This window comes from Platichthys flesus, chromosome 5 (assembly GCF_949316205.1).
Source record: "Platichthys flesus chromosome 5, fPlaFle2.1, whole genome shotgun sequence".
Lineage (NCBI taxonomy): Eukaryota > Metazoa > Chordata > Actinopteri > Pleuronectiformes > Pleuronectidae > Platichthys > Platichthys flesus.
This window is the reverse complement of record NC_084949.1, coordinates 6,999,058-7,019,781: the sequence shown is the minus strand read 5'-3', so window position 1 is coordinate 7,019,781 and position 20,724 is coordinate 6,999,058. Positions and strand designations below refer to the sequence as shown.

The window sequence follows — 20,724 nt, the reverse complement described above, 5'->3', positions numbered from 1 at the left end:
CGGTAGGGCTCTGTCCATATTGGCATGTTAAGTGTTTCTGATGAGGTTGCGGCTCATGTAGCGGATGTGCAAGGACTGAGTTCATAGCTGGGAAAAACAACGGTTACACTTTGGAAGATGCAAGAGAAAATTGAAGTGGAAGCGAGGTGAAGGATGGGTGGCTGCTTGTGGGGGAGAAGAACTTTCCACTGCCTCAATTCTTTTGGGGAAGCTGAGCAAGCAGTGGCCATCGCTTATGCTGCAACACATCACATCCTCTTACTGTACGTGCACATATCTGCAACTGGGGAGTGGACTTGTTTGGGGATGTTTGCTTTTGTGATTTGACAATTTGGGTTGCCCTCAGTTTAGCCTCTCAGGCTACGTAACTACATGCTGTGTATACGCTGACCCACTATGTTGTTGATGGTTGTTGGAGTTGTGAGGCCTTGAAGGAAAACCTGCTGACGGATGTGTTTCAGGTAAAATATGATATATTACGGAAACTAAAATAATTTAGGTTGTTGTATTAATAATACAGGGGCTTGCATTGCATGCCATTGGTATTTGTTTTGTTAAATGATAAGTGGTCTGTATTTATATTGAGCTTTTCTAGTGTTGATGACCACTCAAGCTCTTTACAGCACAGTTTTACCATTCACTCATTCACAAACACACACATTCATACAGTGCATCTATCTGCAGCACTTTCTCAATCAAACATCACTCGTACACTGTCGACACAGCCGTCAGGGGCAGATGCCGGCTCTTTATCTTGCCCAAGGACACTTCGGCATGCAGAATGGGCAGAGACTGGAGTATCTGACTCCCATCTGAAATTCAACATGCTGGGCACAGATATTGCGATGTAAAGTTAAACATTCTTGTGGATGGAGAAAAAGAGCATATTTTATTTTTTCAGTTTTGGTTCATCGGAGCGATGCAACTTTCAAATCACTATCTTGCCTGAAACAAAACTGCATGCTATCTTGGAAAATGTAATTCAGGGTATGCTGATCCACAGTTTTTGCCAGTTTGGGGTATATGCATGTTGTTCTTTGTTCTGCTCGTGTTAAAAGTAGGCAGAAAAGGAAATGTTTAATAACCCATTTGCACATACATATTAAAAGAGCATTATGTTCTGTTATATTTGGTGTTCACTTGTTGGTCACTTGAAAAGCTTAATTTTACTGAGTTGTGTACTGAGGATTGTGTAGAATTTTAGCATAATCAGGCATAACAGCCTCTGATAAGATAAGATCAACCTGGAGGGGAACATCTCTTCTAACAGCAGTAAGAGAAGCTGTGGACCAGAAAATAAATAAATAAGCAGGAAATTAAGGAGATATTTTAAACTTAAAGATAAGGTAATGACATTACGTTACAGAGGCTAAGAAGGATAAGTAAAACTTTAGATATAGTAGATTTTCTTCCATCGCTCTAAAGACAGCCTCAGTTCTTCCTGTCATTGATGTTGATGTTGGAAACTTTTGCTTCGAGATCGTTCTTGACACTAGTTGAAGACGACTTTGCCTTTTGATATGAAGAATATTCATGTTGAGGATCCATTAGAAGATGGTAAGCTACAGCCTGTAAAGGGATGCACATGGTCAGCAACAATACTGAGATCGGCTGTGGTATTCAAACCATGGTTGATCAGTATGTCTGGGTCCATGGATTCATGCTGGTGACACCAAATACTGAACGTAACATCTGCAGCCTCAGCAGACCAGATCCACCAGACCAGACTATGATGTGGTCTACTGCTCTTGTAGACCATCCAATTTATTCCAAGACATTCTGAGCTGTTTGTCCTCTCACCAAAGTTGTACAGAGTACTTATCCAAATTACTGTGATCATCCTGTCAGCTCCATCCAGTCTGGTCAGTCCTCCTCTGACTTCTCTCATCAACAAGGTGCCGGCTTAGTGGGTGTTGCCAAAATGATTGGCTCCTTGGATAGTTGCATGAATAAGCAGGTGTACAGGTGTTCCTAATAAAGTGCTCAGTGAGTGTATATGTGGATAAGTGAGGAGTCTTGTATTGTAACTCTGCAGGCGTCACTGAGGGAGAACGTTGATGTATTTAGAGTGCCAGGCTAAAGAGAACCTTAGCCCCTGAAGAGTTCTGCCTATTAATTTGCCCACTCCCCTTGTCTAAACCAACAAGGGGTTCGTCCCAACCTGTCAAACCACAGTTTAAATAACTCAACAAGGACTCCATCATTTACACAAGATCTAACAAAAACGAAAAATGATTTTATTGATTTGACATTGATTGGAGAATTGTGTTTATTAAATGATCCATAAGTGACTGCTGCTGCTGCACATGCATCCAAAGACTCATGGGAGATAAAGTATGGGAGACTAGAGTAGTTGCAGTTGCCCCCAGGCATAGACAACAAAATGCGAGAGTATAATCCAAACTGCCTTAAAACCACTCTGACCTCCTTTAAAGTGAGGGGTCACACTCTCAGCCAAGTGCACAGGGCAGTATAGCAGTGTTGAACATGAGGATTTTTCCTGTGTCTGTTGTCTACACATTTTTTAAAGTCTCCCTCTTCTAACAGATTTAATGAATAAACTGTAGCCTTGTGAGAGATTATGATAGTATGTTACCATCATCATCAAGTGATGTACACGTTTCAGATTAAAGTGCTGTCACTTGGAAATAGTGATTATTTGACATTATTAGGTGAGATAAAACTATTATTGGTAAGCAAAAGGAAGATTTTAGAGGGTATTATATTGTGTTTACTGTAAGTATTTTAAGTTATCTATCTTACGATTCTACAAATCTGTCTGTGGCCTGCATATCTCCAGAACTGTTTATATTATCGCCTTTAGACCTGGCATGTGTATTGTTAAGAGCCCAAGGAAGTGCGGTGTTCAATTTGGTGAAAATGGGACATGGGATAGATTCAATATTAAGAAGATTTCAATTAACACGTGGTCAGCGCTCTCATTTTTGCAGCAAAGGCTGGGATTCATCCATGTAAGTGATTTGTTAGATTATGACAACAACGTGTTCATGACAACGTCAGGGACCATGACAGCTGATTCCAGGTTCTGTTTACTGAGTCAAGCTTCACTAAGCTTTGAAAAAACAGTGGAACAGCTCTTGGTGTGGCTCTGGGGTTCTCCAGACCCCGCCGTTCCACAGCAAGTCTTCAGTTGCCACGGTTCAATTACTGCACATCACTTTGGCGGTTACAGATGGAAAGCTGCACCCGGCATCCCAAACCAAGCAAACAGCCCATTCCAAAGTGACGTGTCTACAACCGGCACTGCACTAATTCTTTGAATTTCACAACTATCATCAAAACAAACATTTTATTTGATACGGTGCAAGCAAAGTAAAGACTCAATATAACTGTGGAAATACACATGCAGCACATATGGACAAAAGGAAGCATGCAGATAAGACAGAATGAAAGACATAAGAAGTGAAGGACTGAGATACAGCATATGGGACAATGCATTGACAAACAACCAGCTCTCAAGAAGCTGCTCTTGATGCAAACTAAAGCCCTCTGTAATATCACAGACCCACTGCCTGTGAACGCACTGGATAGACTCAACACAACTACCTAAAAACAGACTGCATGCAGCCTACCTGTTACGGTTCATTGTCTTTCCAATAAGGTTTTGAAAATGTGTGTCTCTTCCACGAGTAGGCCATGTGTTCAGAACATTTTGTTCTTCACTGTCTCACCATCTGAAACAATTGAAATTCTCTATAATTCATACAGGAAAGAAGAGGATTAATTTGACCCTTTTAGATTTGACATCAGTATTGGCTATGTTGCCCCCTAGTCAGAGATTTGTTTATTTTTTCTTTGCTTCTCATATCGTCTTGGCTCGACTCGTTTCAGTCCATTGAGTCTCAAAACCTTTGCTGGCTGCCGCTCTCACCCATTATGCAGATTCCCTGTCACACCAAGATTTAGCTGTGCCCCTTCTGACACTGGCCAACACCCTCACACACAAACACATAGCGATCAGTCTTTGTTTGTTTTTGCCTCATTAGCTAATTAGTCATCCACTCAGTCGTTGTGGGTGCACTCCAGTCTCTTCCGTCACTGGATGATTGCTTGGCTATGTTGAGATGACATCTAATTTGGACAACAGTCACTGGGGAGATGCAGGCGGATGGGTGACTTTAAGTTGTTATAGCATCTTTCAAATTATTCTGATGCTATTGAACTTAATGAGATAAGATAGCCTGACGTTGTCAGACTCACAATTCTATTCAGAATGTGAGTCTGAGACCGCTCCATTGGGCTGTGATTATGGGGCGTGTTTAGCTGACCAGGAAATAAAATTCCTCTTCGCTCAATTGGATATACCTACAACCAATCAGAGCAACATAGTATGTGACGTATGCTAAGCAACGCATTGTGAGTTATTTAGTAACGCCGGGTTCACACCGGATGCTGAAGCGATGCCGAAGCGACGCTTCAGCGCAGCGCCAAGCCTTAAATAACAGCTGGCTCCCATCCACTCCCATGTTAAAACTTTGTGCGGGTCACACCAGAGACTGAAACGCCGCCCTGCGCCAAGGCTGCCTCGCGCCGTCCAGCGATCGTTTCGGCGTCGAGTCTATTTTTTGCGCTTGACGCGAGCGTATCGCACCAGGAAACACACTGAAAAACGATCTTAAACTATATTGATGACATATTTTATAGGATATAAATGATCAAATATGCATCCCATACTTTGAAGTCCCCTTCTGTTGTCCTGGAGTTTTAATTTGACCGATGACATTATTAAATGTCCCCCTCTGCCCAACCACCACAGCCACACAAGGAGTGATACAGATAGAAAGAGAGAGAGGGGGGGGGACTACGTATTCTCCACATAGGCTTGAGTGGAGAATACGTAATTTACCCTCGACACCCGACATTTAACGGAGCAAACAGCGAAGTTCTTCAACATGGACGACATTAAATTAATAATTGAACTGGAGAAGTACAGTGCGTTGTATGATCCTCGGAACATGTTTTATAAAGACAACACCAAGAAAGACAAATGTTGGGACGCTGTTTGCTTAATGTTGGAGCAACAAGTAAGCATATGCTTTTAATCTACTGGATCAACGGGTGATATTATTAGTGCTGCCCGGCGGTTCAGCGTCGCTTCAGTGTCCGGTGTGAACAGCCTAGTACGGGGCGATAGGGATTAGCGCGGTGCTTTGGCGTTGCCTCCACGTTCTCTGTTCCTCTATCAAAATGAATGCGCTGTCGATGTCTTCTAAAACAGACTCAATGGCAGCATCTACACATCTCAGCTCTCCAGCGGCAGGCATGTTTGTTGAAAATAAATTCAACCCAAGGGCACTTTGATGACGTGGTTGATTACGTTACCGTTGATCATCTGTCCATCATCGTATAAAGCCCGCCCTGACAATCTGATTGGTCCGGATGATTTCGAACCGGGCATAATTTCTCTCCAACGGAGCGACTCCAGACCGAACTTCCCGACCTCAAATGTTGTGGGTGGGGCTAAATTCGTCTGGCATCCAGGCTAGAGATAAGAGAGTCTGGTGGCTTGTAGGAATATCTCTCTCTCTCTCTCTCTCTCTCTCTCTCTCTCTCTCTCTCATTGTTTGCTGGTTAATACGAATATTGAAAAATGACTTTAGTACGGTGGCCCTGAGAGCTCAACGAACAGCAACTTAAGAAAACACATGCAAGTTGACAAAACACAAGCAAAGAAAGAAAACATCTTCATCAATTTCACAACACAACACAACACATTACAGAAACGCGCAGCAAATAGACACACGCGCAGCAACTAGAGGCGACAACACAACGGAAGTGTTTCCAGAGGACAGCTAAAAGGGATGGACACCGCTGCCACAGGAGACACTAACGTCCAATACACCATACAATTTCGGTTCCGCACAGGGGTTGTCATCCCGCGGCTCTGGAGCCGAACGCGGCTCTTCAGCCCCTCTGCAGTGGCTGTACTGTACAGTGTTGTGCATGTTTCGCGATCGCTGAACTTAACGAATCAGTTTTCATATTATTAACGTGAAGGTAACGATGAACGTAATTGAACGTCACGTTACTTTTTTTAATCATCATCGTATCAGGCCCTCATGAAATACCAGGATATTCAGATTGCTTTTTCTTTCTTTCTAGGTTTTTTTGTGAATGTAAAAGATTAGCAAAGTTAAATAGCTCAAAGTCCATAATACGCTAAGCTCTCTCCTCACTCAGAAAACACTGCTCCTGAAACACATCGTCAGAAGTCACCTAGGCCTAGTGGTTAGTCTGGCACGCCCCGTAACAAAATAAAATAAAGCCGAGTGCAAGAACAGACAGATTATCAGTCTTGCTACTCAGTTAAAGTACAAATATCTCTGTTCAAATCTTATGTTCTATGACAATAAATCTTCCAAATTAAATACAATATTAAGTAAATAGTTTTCTTAATTTCCATTTCCTTATTCATTGTCCCTGTCCATCATATAGAGCAAAGTTGTAATATTTACTTGGAGTAGGTTGCAGGCTGATGCAGTTGAGTCAGTCCGTCCGCCCGTCTGTCACAGCGATAATTTAGTTTTTTATCCGGATTAAACTTGGCAAGATGAGTTGGGTCAGGACCTGCACTATTGATTTTTATTTTTCCAAATCCATTTAAATTCAATATAAAAGCATGGGGTCAAAGATTTGGTCTGAGGGAAACACTCAAATTATTCTGGATTTTGACCAAATTTGAAATGCAGCATTGGGGGCCTCGGATACACTGGTAGCATCTTGCGTGGAACAGGCCCATTTAATTTCCTTCATGATGATGCATGGGAGATGAATGATCGAACTCAATGAATAAATAATGTCAGGATAAAATAACTCCTTCAATATCATTTGAAGTGACTGTGTTCCCTTTTTTTCAGCCTGAAACGAAAACCTGCTCATTTATGCTCAGAGGCTTCAACTCAGGCTGACTGAGCTGCTTCCCTCTGTCGAGTACAAAGTTAGAGCCTGGGCTTTAGCAACTTTTAATAGCTACAACACACATGTGCCCACAAAATCATGCTCATCAGGTCTCATATACAGTGGTATTATCATGATATGATTTTCGTATGATTATTTTTGCTAGTTTTTGTCAGTTATACAAATTATATCAGTTAATCAAAATTTACTGACAAAGTTGAAACTTCTAATGCATAAACATTTTAACAATGTAGCACATATTGAATACTTTAGACTGAGTGCAGCGTGGGTGCAGCATCTCTGAGTGCATACCTAGTTTAATATGTATGTCTTACATATTTTCAATTTGTGGTTTAGCTTTAATTTATTATAATTAAACTATAAGAACCCAATAAATGAAGTGACACTACTATGGGATTTAGATATATATGGAATCATTTTATTTCGGGTTTGAAATAACACAAATTGTGTGTCATTTTGCAAGAGCCTGGTTATGATTAATTATAATTTAAATTACATTTATTACCTTGCAGTTTTGTTTGCCTTCTCTGAGATGGTCTACTCACAGTCTAAGCTGTATTTTATTTTTATTTTACTATATGAGCAGGAAGAGAAACAGTGTGGTGCTAAGGAGATACATGGTACCTTCACGACTGACTGGCTTTTGTTTTTGCGTTGGGGAGGGCGCTCTTCATTCCTCTTAAAGACAGTTGCCTCATTGTTCAGTGTACACCACTTGATGAGCCATACAGAATACAGAAGAGACACAAATAAACCACAGTCAACACAATTAAAGTTCACAGAGTTAATAATGTGCTTATTACATTCAACATATCATGATTTAATCAGGATTTCTCTGGGGATTTGGCTCCACATGAACAAAGTTGGGAATAATTGCAATAATAGCGTTGATTAGATTACTGGCATTAATTTGTTTGGAAGAAAACTTTCAGTTGATTTTATTCTGGGTTGGTTACGTCTTTGCAGATTATGTAAACAGATGAATTTAAATGTGATAGCCCTGTCATTATGCTTTCCATGGCTCCCACCTCATTTCTTTACCTTAATCCATCAAATTTTTGACTCCGCGTCAATCTATCTTTTACATTTAGTTTTTTTAATCGAATTTCGAGTCTGATTTTGCTCATCGTTTCCGGTTCTTATCGATTCCCCATTTCGATCCCCCCCCCTCAAAAAAAGAGGTAAAATGTTTAGATATCAATAATAAATAAGCTCTGCTTCATGTTACACCGGGGCAGCAGTGGTAACGCCTGGTGGTAGACAGGCAACATTACAAAAGAAAACCAACACAACTCATCTCACAGCCTTATCAAACATGCTCATTGTCTTTAACCAAACCGTGATTTAAGATATTTAATGAATATCAATCTCTCATATATTCCTTAACATCACAGAGGAAATCATTTTGAGCAGCTTGTTGTACATCTTATTTATAGGAAATCTACTTATGTAAATCACAAGTCACGTTAATCAGCTTTCCCTTGAATGCCAGCGAGAACGGTGTGTCGCTGCCATCGCAGCTCGCTGTCCCTAGCGCTACTGGACATTCTAGTGTGATGCTAGCCTTAAATGTTTGGTGAGCTTCGATGTGCTGACTGACTTTTGTCACATTTAAAAAAATGGACTGGCTGTTGTGTGTTGCTTGACGTAGGCACATAGGCAGGGCTTGTCAGATACATACAGCGTCCCTGCAGTTTAGGAACCGAAAAGCAGAACCTTCATTCTATTTTTTTTTATGGTTACCTGTTATTTGGGATTTGGTTTTGAATTTGGAACTGAGTTTCGGTTCCCAACCCTACTCATACCTGATGTCTTGACCTATGTTACCCTCTCTAACACCCCAAGCCACTTCTATCCTTTTCCTCCTTCCTTTCCTCTCATCTCTTTAACTCCCCTCTCATTCTCAGTTTTCTTTCATTGTCTCTATTACATCAGGTTGTCATGGGGGTGTGTACCAGAGGAAGCTGTACCATGACCTGATGGTCAACTACAATCGGCTGGAGAGACCGGTCCAGAACGACTCAGCACCAATCGTGGTGGACCTCGGCCTCACATTGCTACAGATCATTGATGTGGTGAGTGTGTGTGTGATTCTATCTCATTATAAGTGTAAAATACAGAGTATGCTTGAGGACAGAGGGAAGAATCAAATGTTGAACAAGTCTGGCAAATCAACGGAGTGAGCTAAAACAAATGACGTATCAGCACAACTAATTTATGTACAGTGACTGTGGCACAAGTGGACATACCTTGTGGTTGTTGCACTTCATCTTCCTCCTCTTCCAACCTAAAACCTTATTCCTTGAGTGGATTCACCCAACCAAGTGAGAATATTAATCTTTAAAATATCTCTCTCCTCTTGATCCTTTTATTCATTTCATGGCTCTATAGGCCCTCAGTCTTTTCTTTTATTCGTCTAGAAAATCCAGTCTCAGTGCTGAGATATGCCTGCTGACTTTCGGCCATTTTTATTCTTCAGTCGCCTGCATGTTTTTGTTTACTGCAGATTAACACTGGCGTCCCCTCTTATCACCAAGCTGGGTCTTCTACGTGCGTGGCTCCGCTTTTCCATCCTGAGATATTTGTAATATTTATTTATTTTTCTGTCGCGTTTTGCAATGCTCCTCCTGTTCCTCCTCGCACTAAGGAGCAGACACCAGTCCTGTTGCTGGGTTGAGGACCTTCCACTGCCCTGTCCAGCTCTCCTCGTGTAAGGGCCGGTCTCCTGGTATCTTCTCCATTCTCTTGAGACTGTGCTGGGAGACACAGCAAACATTCTTGTGACTGCACGTATGGATGTGCCATCCTGGTAGAGCTGGACTACCTGTGTAACCTGATTGTGCTGCAGGCACCACCTCATGCTACATGTAGTGACAATGACATTAGCAGACCACAATACTAGAGAAGAACCAGTCAGGAAGGATAAAGAGAGAACAACTTTCTGTGGCAAGCACATAAAAAACATTCCCTTTTTGCCTTGCTTTTGCCTCTCCATTTGCACCAAAGCAGTGAAATTGATTCACAATCACTCGTGCTTCCTAAACGGACAGATTGATATCTCTGAAGTTAAACTGACTTGGTGTTATACTTTAAAGATTAAGTGTAACACCAATGTTTTTGAGCAGTGTATTTAGGGAGCTTAAGGAGTGTTTCAAGTTTGCCATGGGGTAAAATAAGGTAAGGTAACTGGTGGTACTTTCAGTTTTACGCATGAGAACAGTACATTATTTTTCTCTGCTTCTTAAGGAGAATGCTCTTTTTGCAAAATGTCCTTTACACTCTCTGTGAACTCTCCAGACCTAAAAACAACAGCCGTTTCCTCTCCTTTCATGCAAAACATTTGAAGTAGTTTCTTCAGAGAAAAGCTTCATTCAAAACATCAGCTCCTACAAGTGTCCTACATTGTGCACCCACAGAAACCCCATTTAGCTCACTGCAGCCACAATCCTCCCTCTTTTTCATGTCAGACGAGTCACTTTTCGATTGACACTTCTGTGGTTTTGGTAGATTTCACATTTCACATTAAATTTCATGTTCCGTTCCATCTGTGTTTGCCCTTCGCTTGGCTTTGTGTTTCGTCCCGCTCCCCAGCTCCTACACCTACCCTTGCACAAACCCACACATAACTTCTTGCCTGTTAGCCTTACCACACAGCCAAAGCACTCATCCAAAAAACCCAAACAGACAACCCTGTCACATCCCTGAGCCAGCCATGTCACAAGATGTGCACGTCTCCTCATCAAAGCTACATGGTGGTAAGAGCTGCGCACCGGGATACACCATAGGATTTCCATTCTATTATTAATATGGGTAAGACTCCTTCAGCATGTATTGAACAACATTTTAATGCATTCTTTAAGCTTGCAAATGACTGACCGCAAACACAGAGTGGAGAGGAAAGGCAGTCTCCACGAAGAACATATGGTGAAACAGGATGTGACAAGAGTATTAAGGTTGTATCATGAAAGACAGCTTCATATTAGGGTTAGTGATTAAATTAAATCAATATTTGAAATCAATTGGAATGGATACGTTTTTGATTGAACAAAATGTATATATGTGTGTGTGTGTGGTCCTGATATTACTCCTCAATCTGTTTACGCAGTCACATTGTGGGGGTCTTCCAATATCATAAATCGATAATCGATTTTATAGGTAGAAACATTTATCTAAAGGGTAAGTTTAAGCTTAGTTTAAGGTTTGAGTTACAATTAGGGTTAATATTTGTGTGTATGTGTTTTCTATTTACTTATGTATTGTTAACTTCACTGTTTGCTGACTCCATACATAATGGATAAACTGGAAAGACCATATGACTTAATGCTTACTGGGCAGCAGTTTTAAATAATGTAAAGCTGCTTATGTGTGCATGTGTGTGTGTGCGTGTGTGATGTGGCCTTTGATTCTTCCATCTGCTCCGAGGTACCTCCCTAACCAGGGAACTGGGGCAGGTTGATGCCCACAGACTGGGCTCATCACCATGAATAATGACAGAGACACAGACAGACGAGCGCAAGACTGGTCACTAACCAGTAGGAATAGCCACCATATGCCTCATGTACCTTATAAAGAAACTAGTAAAGTCCAGTGGTAGAATGAAACTATAGAACTTACTGACACATTTGGAGAACCTGTACTGATTGTACTGAGTATTACCATTTTGTGCAACTTCATGTGTTAACTCTGCAAATCAGAGGGGGATATTTCTGTTTTTACTTCAGTACATCTTTTTTACTGCTTTATATATTAGTAACTCACAGTTTGATGTAATCTTTACAGTTAGATGAGCCTATTACTTGAAATATCCAACAATATATAATCATTGACATTGATAACAGTTCAATACTACAAATATACTAGTGTGGTGCAAAGTATTTTTACCAAAGTGGCATTTTCAATGTTGCTCAAAGTTGCTCTTTTACATTGCATTGTTGGACATTTTTGGAAAATAAACTGATTTGCTTTCTGGCACGGAGTTTGATGAAGAGATTGATACCATTCTTACATCTTTGAATTTAGCACAAGGCTACAGGCTGCAGCTGGTTAGCTAAGCTTAGCATAAAGGCTGGAAACCATTAGCCTGGATCTGTCTGAAGGTATAACAATGTACCCACTGTACCAGCATCTCTTAATCTTACAAGTTAGCAAGTGGTATTAGGATAACATAATTGACCACAACTTTTGCTAAATGTTCAATCGTGTTCACTGGCTGGACTGACTTCCTGACGGAGATTCACCCTGCCAGAAACATTCCACCTTACAACCGCTGATTCTCTCAACCGGGAGACAGAAATAACTTGAAGGGACGCTTCTTATTGTGCCCGTGTGAAACCAGGCCACTATCCTTCACACAAAGAATTCCAGCCATATCAGTTGAACTGTTAAAACCAGAGGGCATCCTGTTCATCCTTCACGTCACTGTCAAATATCAGTTTTTGTTCCAGGAAGGTAATGCCGAGCACAGTGGAGTTTATTGAGATACGATTCATGAATTCCTCTTTTCACTGTTTGTTGATTCAATATGTCTCAAACTCAAACACGTATCCTCTGATCTAGATTGAAAATATGTCAGAATCTGTCCTCATCTCACCTACTGGGGATAAAAACTGAAATTCCATCTCTGAATCAGCATACATGGAAAAACATTTTTATGTCCTTGGCAAAATGATGTCCAATGATTTGCAATGAAATACAGTTAAGGAGCTTTCATTGAAAATAGTGTCCATCAATACCTTGCCAAGCTGTCTAAAACCAATAAGAGGAGATTTACGGGGAGATTAGAGTGTTTATAGTGGGTGTGACAGGGCTGGTACTGCCCATTGCATCCGAGCAAGGGTCAGGCGCCAAATAGAGCAAAAACACAGCAGCGTGGAAGCAATACCAAATCGCCAAAACCGCCCGCCAGATCGTTTCACCCAAGGGACAGGCAAAAACGTGCTTTGTGAAGCACACAATAGGAGGTCTCTCTATTTCAGCAGCGGAGAAAAGATGCTGCTAAAAGAGGGACAGATGAGAAAGGACAGGTGGAGATAAGATTGGAGCGTGCAGGGAGATAGGGAGGAGAAGAGAGGGCGGGGATGAGAGAGAGGAGCGACGATTGTGTGAGAATCGATTTTCACTACACGGTGAAGCAAGAGCAGTGCATTTGCTTTGGTTGTCGTTGATGACAGCACCTTCTGAGGCAGCTCATACTTCCTTCTGATAATGATGGTGATACAGAAAGTTAATGGAATTATATGTACTATAGGAGTGTCAAATAATACAAGGTTGTTTTCTCTGAGAATAGGTACTTCGTGTGACTAGAATAGTTTATTGATGTATGCATTTTCTCATTCCTTATAGGATGCTTATCAAGTTAATGGGATGATTTGATTTCTGGATTTCTTGGGTGTTTAAGGACAGATTATTTCTTCTTTAAGTCCTTGATGTCAAACCAGCATTCATACAGTCTTAGTTAAACACAGAGATGGGCATAAACTTGATTCACATAAGTTTAGAATTTGGGCTTCTCAGGTACTTTACTCCACTAGATATTAAGATCTTTGGAGAGAAAAAATGAATGTTTTAACCCTATGAATATCAAGGGTTTTGAGGTTTGTTACATATAAACACTCTGCAACTTATATCAATATTTATTTGTTCTTATTTATTTAGATGAATGGGTTAGACAGTGTAACAGATTGCCCTTCGGAGATTAACTATTAACCTGGCAGAGTGAATGAGGGTTTTTGGTCTTCAGTTTTGTTTGCTTCATTTCCAGAGCAGGTTTTTATAGTTAGCAAATTACTAAAAACCGAGGTGCTGGAGGTGGATTAAACAAACAGATAAGATTGTGTTAACACTCGCTCAGTTGAAATATTATACATGATAGTCTAACAAAAGTAATAATGTAATAACAACGGATGAAAATACTGCACACTGGTACTAAAATAAGAAAGACCTTAAAATGAGTGCATGTTCAGAGGCATGCCTTTATTTTTTAGATAAAGAGTCATGAGCCAGTAATGGAAACTTGTCAAAGTCAAATCAAGGCACACCACGTCTGTGAAAGTATCACAACATGGGATTAAGTCAGATTGGTTCTCCAGGAGAAAGAAGCAGCATGAAGCGGGTAAGAATATTATGAAACTCTTTGATAAGAAAGAAAACCATACTACATTAGTTCTGGTGTGATGAGGAATAGAAAGAAATAAAGTGAGCAAATTGATTTCATGATTTTACCCCAGGAATATTAAAAAGAGAAGTTTTCAAAGGGTTGAGCTGGCGGTGTTATTCCAGCTTCGGTCATGGGTAGAAAGATAACATGGGGAAAAAAAGAAACACAAAAGAACAGAGAGAATAAGAAACGCTCACTGTCAGGCAGTTTGCACCCACATGTAACAACGAGTAAAACTTAAAGCTGCCATGTGGTATTCGGTAAAAGTCCAGCCACTCTTCCTCTTTTTGGCTCTACTTACTTGCACCTTTATGTCTGACCTCTCTCTCTATATATTCTCTCAGCTCTTTTCTTCTCCCCATCCTTATCTTCGACCATTTCAGCCTGAGCGGACCCTTCGTAAAATATCATAAAATGCTGCTGGAGCCACTGTATATTTCTGTTTTGATGACGCATATAGAAAATGCTGTAAACTCATGTCTCTGTTGAAGAGGTCCATCCTTTCTGCTCATTGTCACTGTCAGCTTCTTGCAAAAATTGCTCTTTGTCCTGTTTTGTCTTTTATCATTTTTGTATACATCCGACTGGAACATCCAAGCGACACGTCCTTGACCCTTTCCAAAACAAAAACATCAGTAGTTTTTAAATGATGCAATGTAATTAAATGTCCACTCTATCTGCCATAGAAACAAGATACATCAAAAAGATGAAACTGATCCATCTTTAGTCATGGCCCTCCAGTCAGCATCGAGCTGCAGCAATAACCCAACACAATGGCCAAAACAATGTTTTTACTGTAAAATACTTGACTTTTCAGTCTTGATCTCCAATTAGTTTGTTAGCTAGCAATAGCCCTGCTCTGCTCTCTGCATTATAGGTTAAACAGGTAAGTCTAGCCTGAGACTGTACTCCAACTGTTCCATTGGCCTACAAAGAAACTGGGCCCAAATAAAACCTACGCAACTTAGGTTACATACAAGAAGATAGCTTCAATAAAGTCAATGAGCACAAACAAGCTAATTGCTACTGTTCTACCCTTGCAGTAGCTCAGGGGCAGGGCCAGGGGAGGCACTGGCCCCAGCTGAAATCTTAATGTGTAATTTGACCATGACTGTGTCCAATAATTGTAATAATAGAAATTATAGAGGTTGAATTTATCGTTAGAGCCAACTAAACAGCAACTCTTATATCACCACACAATTATTAATTTCAATTAGGGTTTTATGCAGGGGTTTACACAAATGCCAAAAAGTGGGCAAGCCAGCCTGTGGAAAGACGTGTTGAATGACATGTAACCCAGTCTGATGTCTGATGATTACATTGGCAAACAGAAATTCTCTTGGAAAGTGTTACAATGATGTAATAAGAGAAAATAAGAAAAAAAAGTCATTCTCATTCATTACGAACACCAGCTGTGAGCCATCAGGGACAACGTTTGACTTCATTGCCGATCTGTCTCAAAATCTCACCTCATATTTATGAGTAGTATTTTTTTATTTATTTTTCTCGCCCTCCAGAATATCCTCATTCAGTATGTGTCTAAAGCCACGTCTACCGGCTGCTGATTGCTTGTCTCCCTCCTTCTGTTCCCCTCCAGGATGAAAAGAACCAAGTGATGATCACAAATGCCTGGCTGCAGCTGGTACGTCTCCTCTCAAGTGATTGTTTTGTAATCACTGTGTGATAGTCGTCATTAAGTATATTTTTGGAAGCTGTTTGCGTCCTTTGGGCTCTGTCATTCATATTTTAAAATCGTATTCAAACATCACTGCTTTTGAAGGCATAGAGGTTTAATCTAGAGAAATCATTTAAAGCTTTAAAAGCCAGACTTTTTGTTTGTTAGGAATATGCTAAAATATTTTTGGGATATTATGCAAAAACTACTACACCAATTTGTATTACATTTTGCGGTGGATGGAATATGGCCAGAGAGAGCAACTATTACATTTTGGAGCAGATATGAATAAATTGGAGGATCCAGAAATTTATTTCGCCTTCTTTGCATCAGTTTCCAATGCATTTATTCAATCTATAGCAGCAGCAGGATTGCAAGTGCACAAAGGTTGCTCTCACATGCAACAGACAGGTTTAGAAACTACGGAGTGAAATAATTTCTAGTGTTAGAGTACAGCATTTCATGCCTCTTATGGGTAGGTTCACAACTAAAGCTGAAACTATAAGGGCGGACTGTTGTGCGCCCATTGGGGGGACAGTAAAAAACGTATGGATACTAACGCAAGCTCTTGAGTGTGCGGCAAATAGCGCTGCACATTAATGCAGCAACTCAGCAAAATACCAAACTGCATCAATTTTTATGTTAAAAGAACAAAGGCTTTATCAGACAAGTACAAACCAACAAAAGTAATATTGAGTTTCAAGTTGGCAAAGCTGCTTGAGTGCAACTTGTCCAGATCCAGTAAAGGACCACCAGACAGTGCTATGCATGCCTTGCTAGCATTCAGGTCCTAACTCGGCACTTTTGGAGAAGTACAGAGTGGTTGTGCTAATCATATATCAGTACACCATCCTCCTTTTCTACATTACCTTCAACTGCCCAAACTAATGCAATTAATGGGGCCGAGCACAGACAGTGTGAAGGCCCTATTGAAATTGGTCTGATTATTATTATTATTATTATTATTCAGGCTTGTTCAGGCCCTTAACATGCTCAAAAACCCATGAAACTCAGTACACACGTGTACCATGGCGAGGCGACTCAGAAGTCGGCCATTTTGCCATTTTTCACATTGTGTATTTGAACCATCTCCTAGAGCTTTCATCAGATCAACTTCTGCAGTCAAGATGAATGAATGAACTTCACATTCTTTTAATAAGGACCTAGTTGTCTCCAATTAGTGAGGCTCCCTTAACATTTCTGTTATGTAACTGCAAACCTATTCTTAGACAGCTGTTTCCTTACATTTCCTAGTGTCCTCCTCATCTGTTCCTGACAGGCTACACAGTTACTGAGCTCTGATTTGTTCTGTTGACTTCTTTTCAAACATGAAAAGAAGTCTCTCAAGCACCAAACGGCCAAGGCCCACAGATGACAAGTGCAGTGATTAAGTCATTAACTGCGTGAGTGGAGACATTTGTCAACAGGTCCATGTTAGATGGATCCCTTTGAAGAAACTATGATAAGGGGTTAATTGTAAAATCTCTGAGCAGAGGCACATATGTACAGTGACATGTGTAAACAATCTCTAGAGCTCATCCATGCAAACACAAAAATACACATTACACATAAGTTCCGTCCACTTGTTTATGTGCATGAGTGTGTGCTTTGGCCACATTAGTAATGGGACTGTGTTTGCTCCATAGGGAATTTGCCCTATGGCTACAACATCTGAGTGCTTCTATATATATATATATAACTTGAATACATGTACTAGACACACTCAAACATACACAAATGTAATACATGCACTAACACACACTAGAATCCATACCGTTGCACAGATCACTTCACTTGCAACACATTGTGAGTCATGATGATAGGTACACAGTGGACACAGCACACACTCACTCTTTGTGCTTCTAAACACTTTGATTATGGACTCAGTTAGCCCATCGCTGAATATAGATTCAGGCTCAAATGGGAGTGCAGGGGTCAGAGCCAACAACTGCTGGCTTGCCAAGATGTCACTGCCAGAATTCATTATCAGAGACATAGTGTAAGAGTCAACAGTTGTTGAAAAATTAGCCTCTGTGAAGGAACAGCTTTAGATTTACGATTCTTATAAATCAAAAAGAGAACACTTTGGTGTTATGGGCCAGGAGGATATACGATAAACCTTGCAAATGTCCTTTTCGTCAAACAAGACAAGAACAGCAACTAATTGGTTTGCAAGAAAAAAAGCAGACTTTATAAAAAAGCTTTAATTTTGTCATTCATTCACTTAACTTATATAATCAGGTCTTTTGACATCGTTTTTTTGTCCATAGCTATATAGCTATCTTTTGTATGATGTCCTCTTTATTAATAACTATCTCTGTACATTGTTCTATCAGACCTGGACAGATGTTTACCTTTCATGGAATCCAGAGAACTACCCCGGGGTTCAGAACCTTCGCTTTCCTTCTCACCAGATCTGGGTCCCAGACATTCTCCTCTATAACAGGTCGGTTTGAATTGACATCCTTCTCTTCTGCTCTGTATTCCCATCACATCTCTCGCTGAATGACATCATTTTAATTTGTTCACTGACCTCCTGTTAATGGCTTATTTATTTTTATAACAGCCTTATTTGCACATATGGAACTTGTTTCTTAATCACAGATCTCCTAATACCATATGGGCCAGTGCCTTACTTCTCCCATTGCCTTGTACCTGAAGGCTTTGAAATAGCCTGCCCGGAAACAGAAGGAAATAACGTTTACTCAGTGTTTACTCAGATTTTGAAAGGTTTGAAATAAAGTAATTGATGAAACAAAAAAAGCCAGAAGACTAAAAATCCAATCTAAATTGGATGATTAAACGTGATTTAGAGTAAAGGTTTGTCAAAGCTAATGTCTTACACTATCTTGTAAATATGTTTTTTGCTGCGATCTAAGTTTCATATTCTGTATCGTAAAATGATTCACTGTAAAGCAGAAAGTAAAAGGGACCATTAATTAATACAGTATTTAATATGAAAACACTAGCACTTTTTGATTAAGGTCTTTTTTAAATGTCAGATGGACCTCAGATAAAACTAAACAAATTTTGAGAATTATTTGATATATGATCTCAGCTTAAAATATCTGTTAAACATTGAACAACTACAAAATATGTAGAAGCTAGTTCACAGAAAACTACATTAAATACAGTATTTTACACTAATAGACATTCTAATGAGACAATATTTGGTAATTTTACTGGTCAAATATAAGAATAATTCCGAATTTGAATCTTCTGAGAGAACCATTTGTTATTTCAAGCTTGTAAGCACAGTGGAATGTCATCGCCCCTGCCTTTTCATTTCAGCATCTTTCTCTTCAGATTTGTCTTCTATTTACACCAATTTGTTTTCTGTCACACATGGGCAGTGACTCCAGATTTCCCAATAACACAGTGGATAGAAATATTCCCCAGATAAAATTTCACTCATGGATAAAGACTCGTTTAATTAGAGGATTGAGCCGATTCCCTGTGGGAGGACATAAACTATAACTCCCAGGGGTGTTTGCATCTGTTGCCTGTAATGTGTAGTGCAGTGGGAATTAGCCTACTAAAAGTACTGCGCCAACTGAATAAATATATGTCAACTGATATTAGACTATTGATAATAGCCCAGCCAAGAAAAGTTATTTAAATTAAATTTATATTAAATTTCTGTAACATACCTCTATTCATAACCATAATGTCATTTATTTTAGTTCTGTTTGAGAAATCGTCATAATTCATCATGTTTATCGAGGAGGTTCACTGTTACAGTGCTTTGAGGAAGTATTCCTCTGGTTGACCAGATTACTTATCATACCTCGGTCTAAGAATGAGACTTTTATAATATGGAAAAGAGAAATAACCTGTCTCCTGACCAGATCTTTATTCATGGTCATTGTTACAGCATCTTGCTCGTATTCAACCATCTGAGGGATTTTGGCGTTCTGTTGTTTGGATGGAAATGAGGCTCCTCTTCCTGGCCAGATCACAGAGATACAAATACATTCAGTTGCTTTCTGAGACTGATATTCACAATGTGGTCTGAACTTTGTCAGTCCCCCCCCCCCACGCCAGGTCTGCCAAGGAGGGAGTTGATCATTTTCCAAAGTCTTTTCGGGGTACACAGTTTGATCCTGAAGCACAGGCTGCTTTCAGATATTTATAGGCAGCTGCCTACATGGTGAAAAAATAATGTTCAGAACATTTACCCTCTACAAAACAGCTGCGTCACAATGAAAAAAACAGCAAAACCCAGTGAACGATAGAGACCTCAGCTGACAAACTCAAGAGACCTGTAATTATGGACAACAGAATCCGAAATTACAACAGGAGGGGAAGCATTAAAAAAATATATATATATGGTTACCTTGCATAGCATCTTTGAGTTTCTTTCTTTAAGAGTTCATAATAGATTTTTTTGACCCACAATTTAGTCTTGTCACATTACTTAATTACCAAGCATGCATTTCAGTTGATAATAACAAACTATTCTTAGTTGAATGACCCATTACTAAAACTGTGTGGCCAACTATAAAAGGCCCCAGGGGATTGGCCATCATTGACCATTACTCATCAGTAAAGGCCTGATAAGTTTATTTAATGGATGTTTTTAATGCACCACTCCTCCTTAAAAGCCTGCAAACACATTTCTGTGTTTGCATAAACAAAACCTACAAAAAGAACACCTGATACAAACTAGACGTGAGTGTTTTTTGGGATTTACCTTCAAGGTGATTGAGGATTCTTGTGGGGTGGAGAGAGAGTTCCAGCTCTGCTTGGAGAGAAAGGGAGAAACAAGTGAGAGGCTCTCCTCTAACGGGGATGATACAGAAAATTAAGCCGCTTATGGTGGGGATCAGCGATCACTAACAATAACAACAGTATACAGTCCTGACACAGACCCAGATTGAAACTGACAGTCCTTATGCATGCTGTATAAATCATAAGTAAAATCATTCATTACTATTTTTAGAAAGCAAAAAGA

General features: G+C 40.0%; 1 protein-coding gene across 1 annotated transcript in view; it reads left to right on the top strand.

The window, feature by feature from the left end:
* chrna8 (cholinergic receptor, nicotinic, alpha 8) overlaps positions 1-20,724 on the top strand; it is a 37,080-nt gene that overhangs the window by 4,294 nt on the left and 12,062 nt on the right. Inside the window, exons 2-4 of the mRNA XM_062388739.1 lie at positions 8,875-9,014; positions 15,693-15,737; positions 18,107-18,216. Of these exons, the coding sequence (XP_062244723.1) occupies positions 8,875-9,014; positions 15,693-15,737; positions 18,107-18,216 (295 nt within the window). The remainder of the gene's footprint in view (positions 1-8,874; positions 9,015-15,692; positions 15,738-18,106; positions 18,217-20,724) is intronic.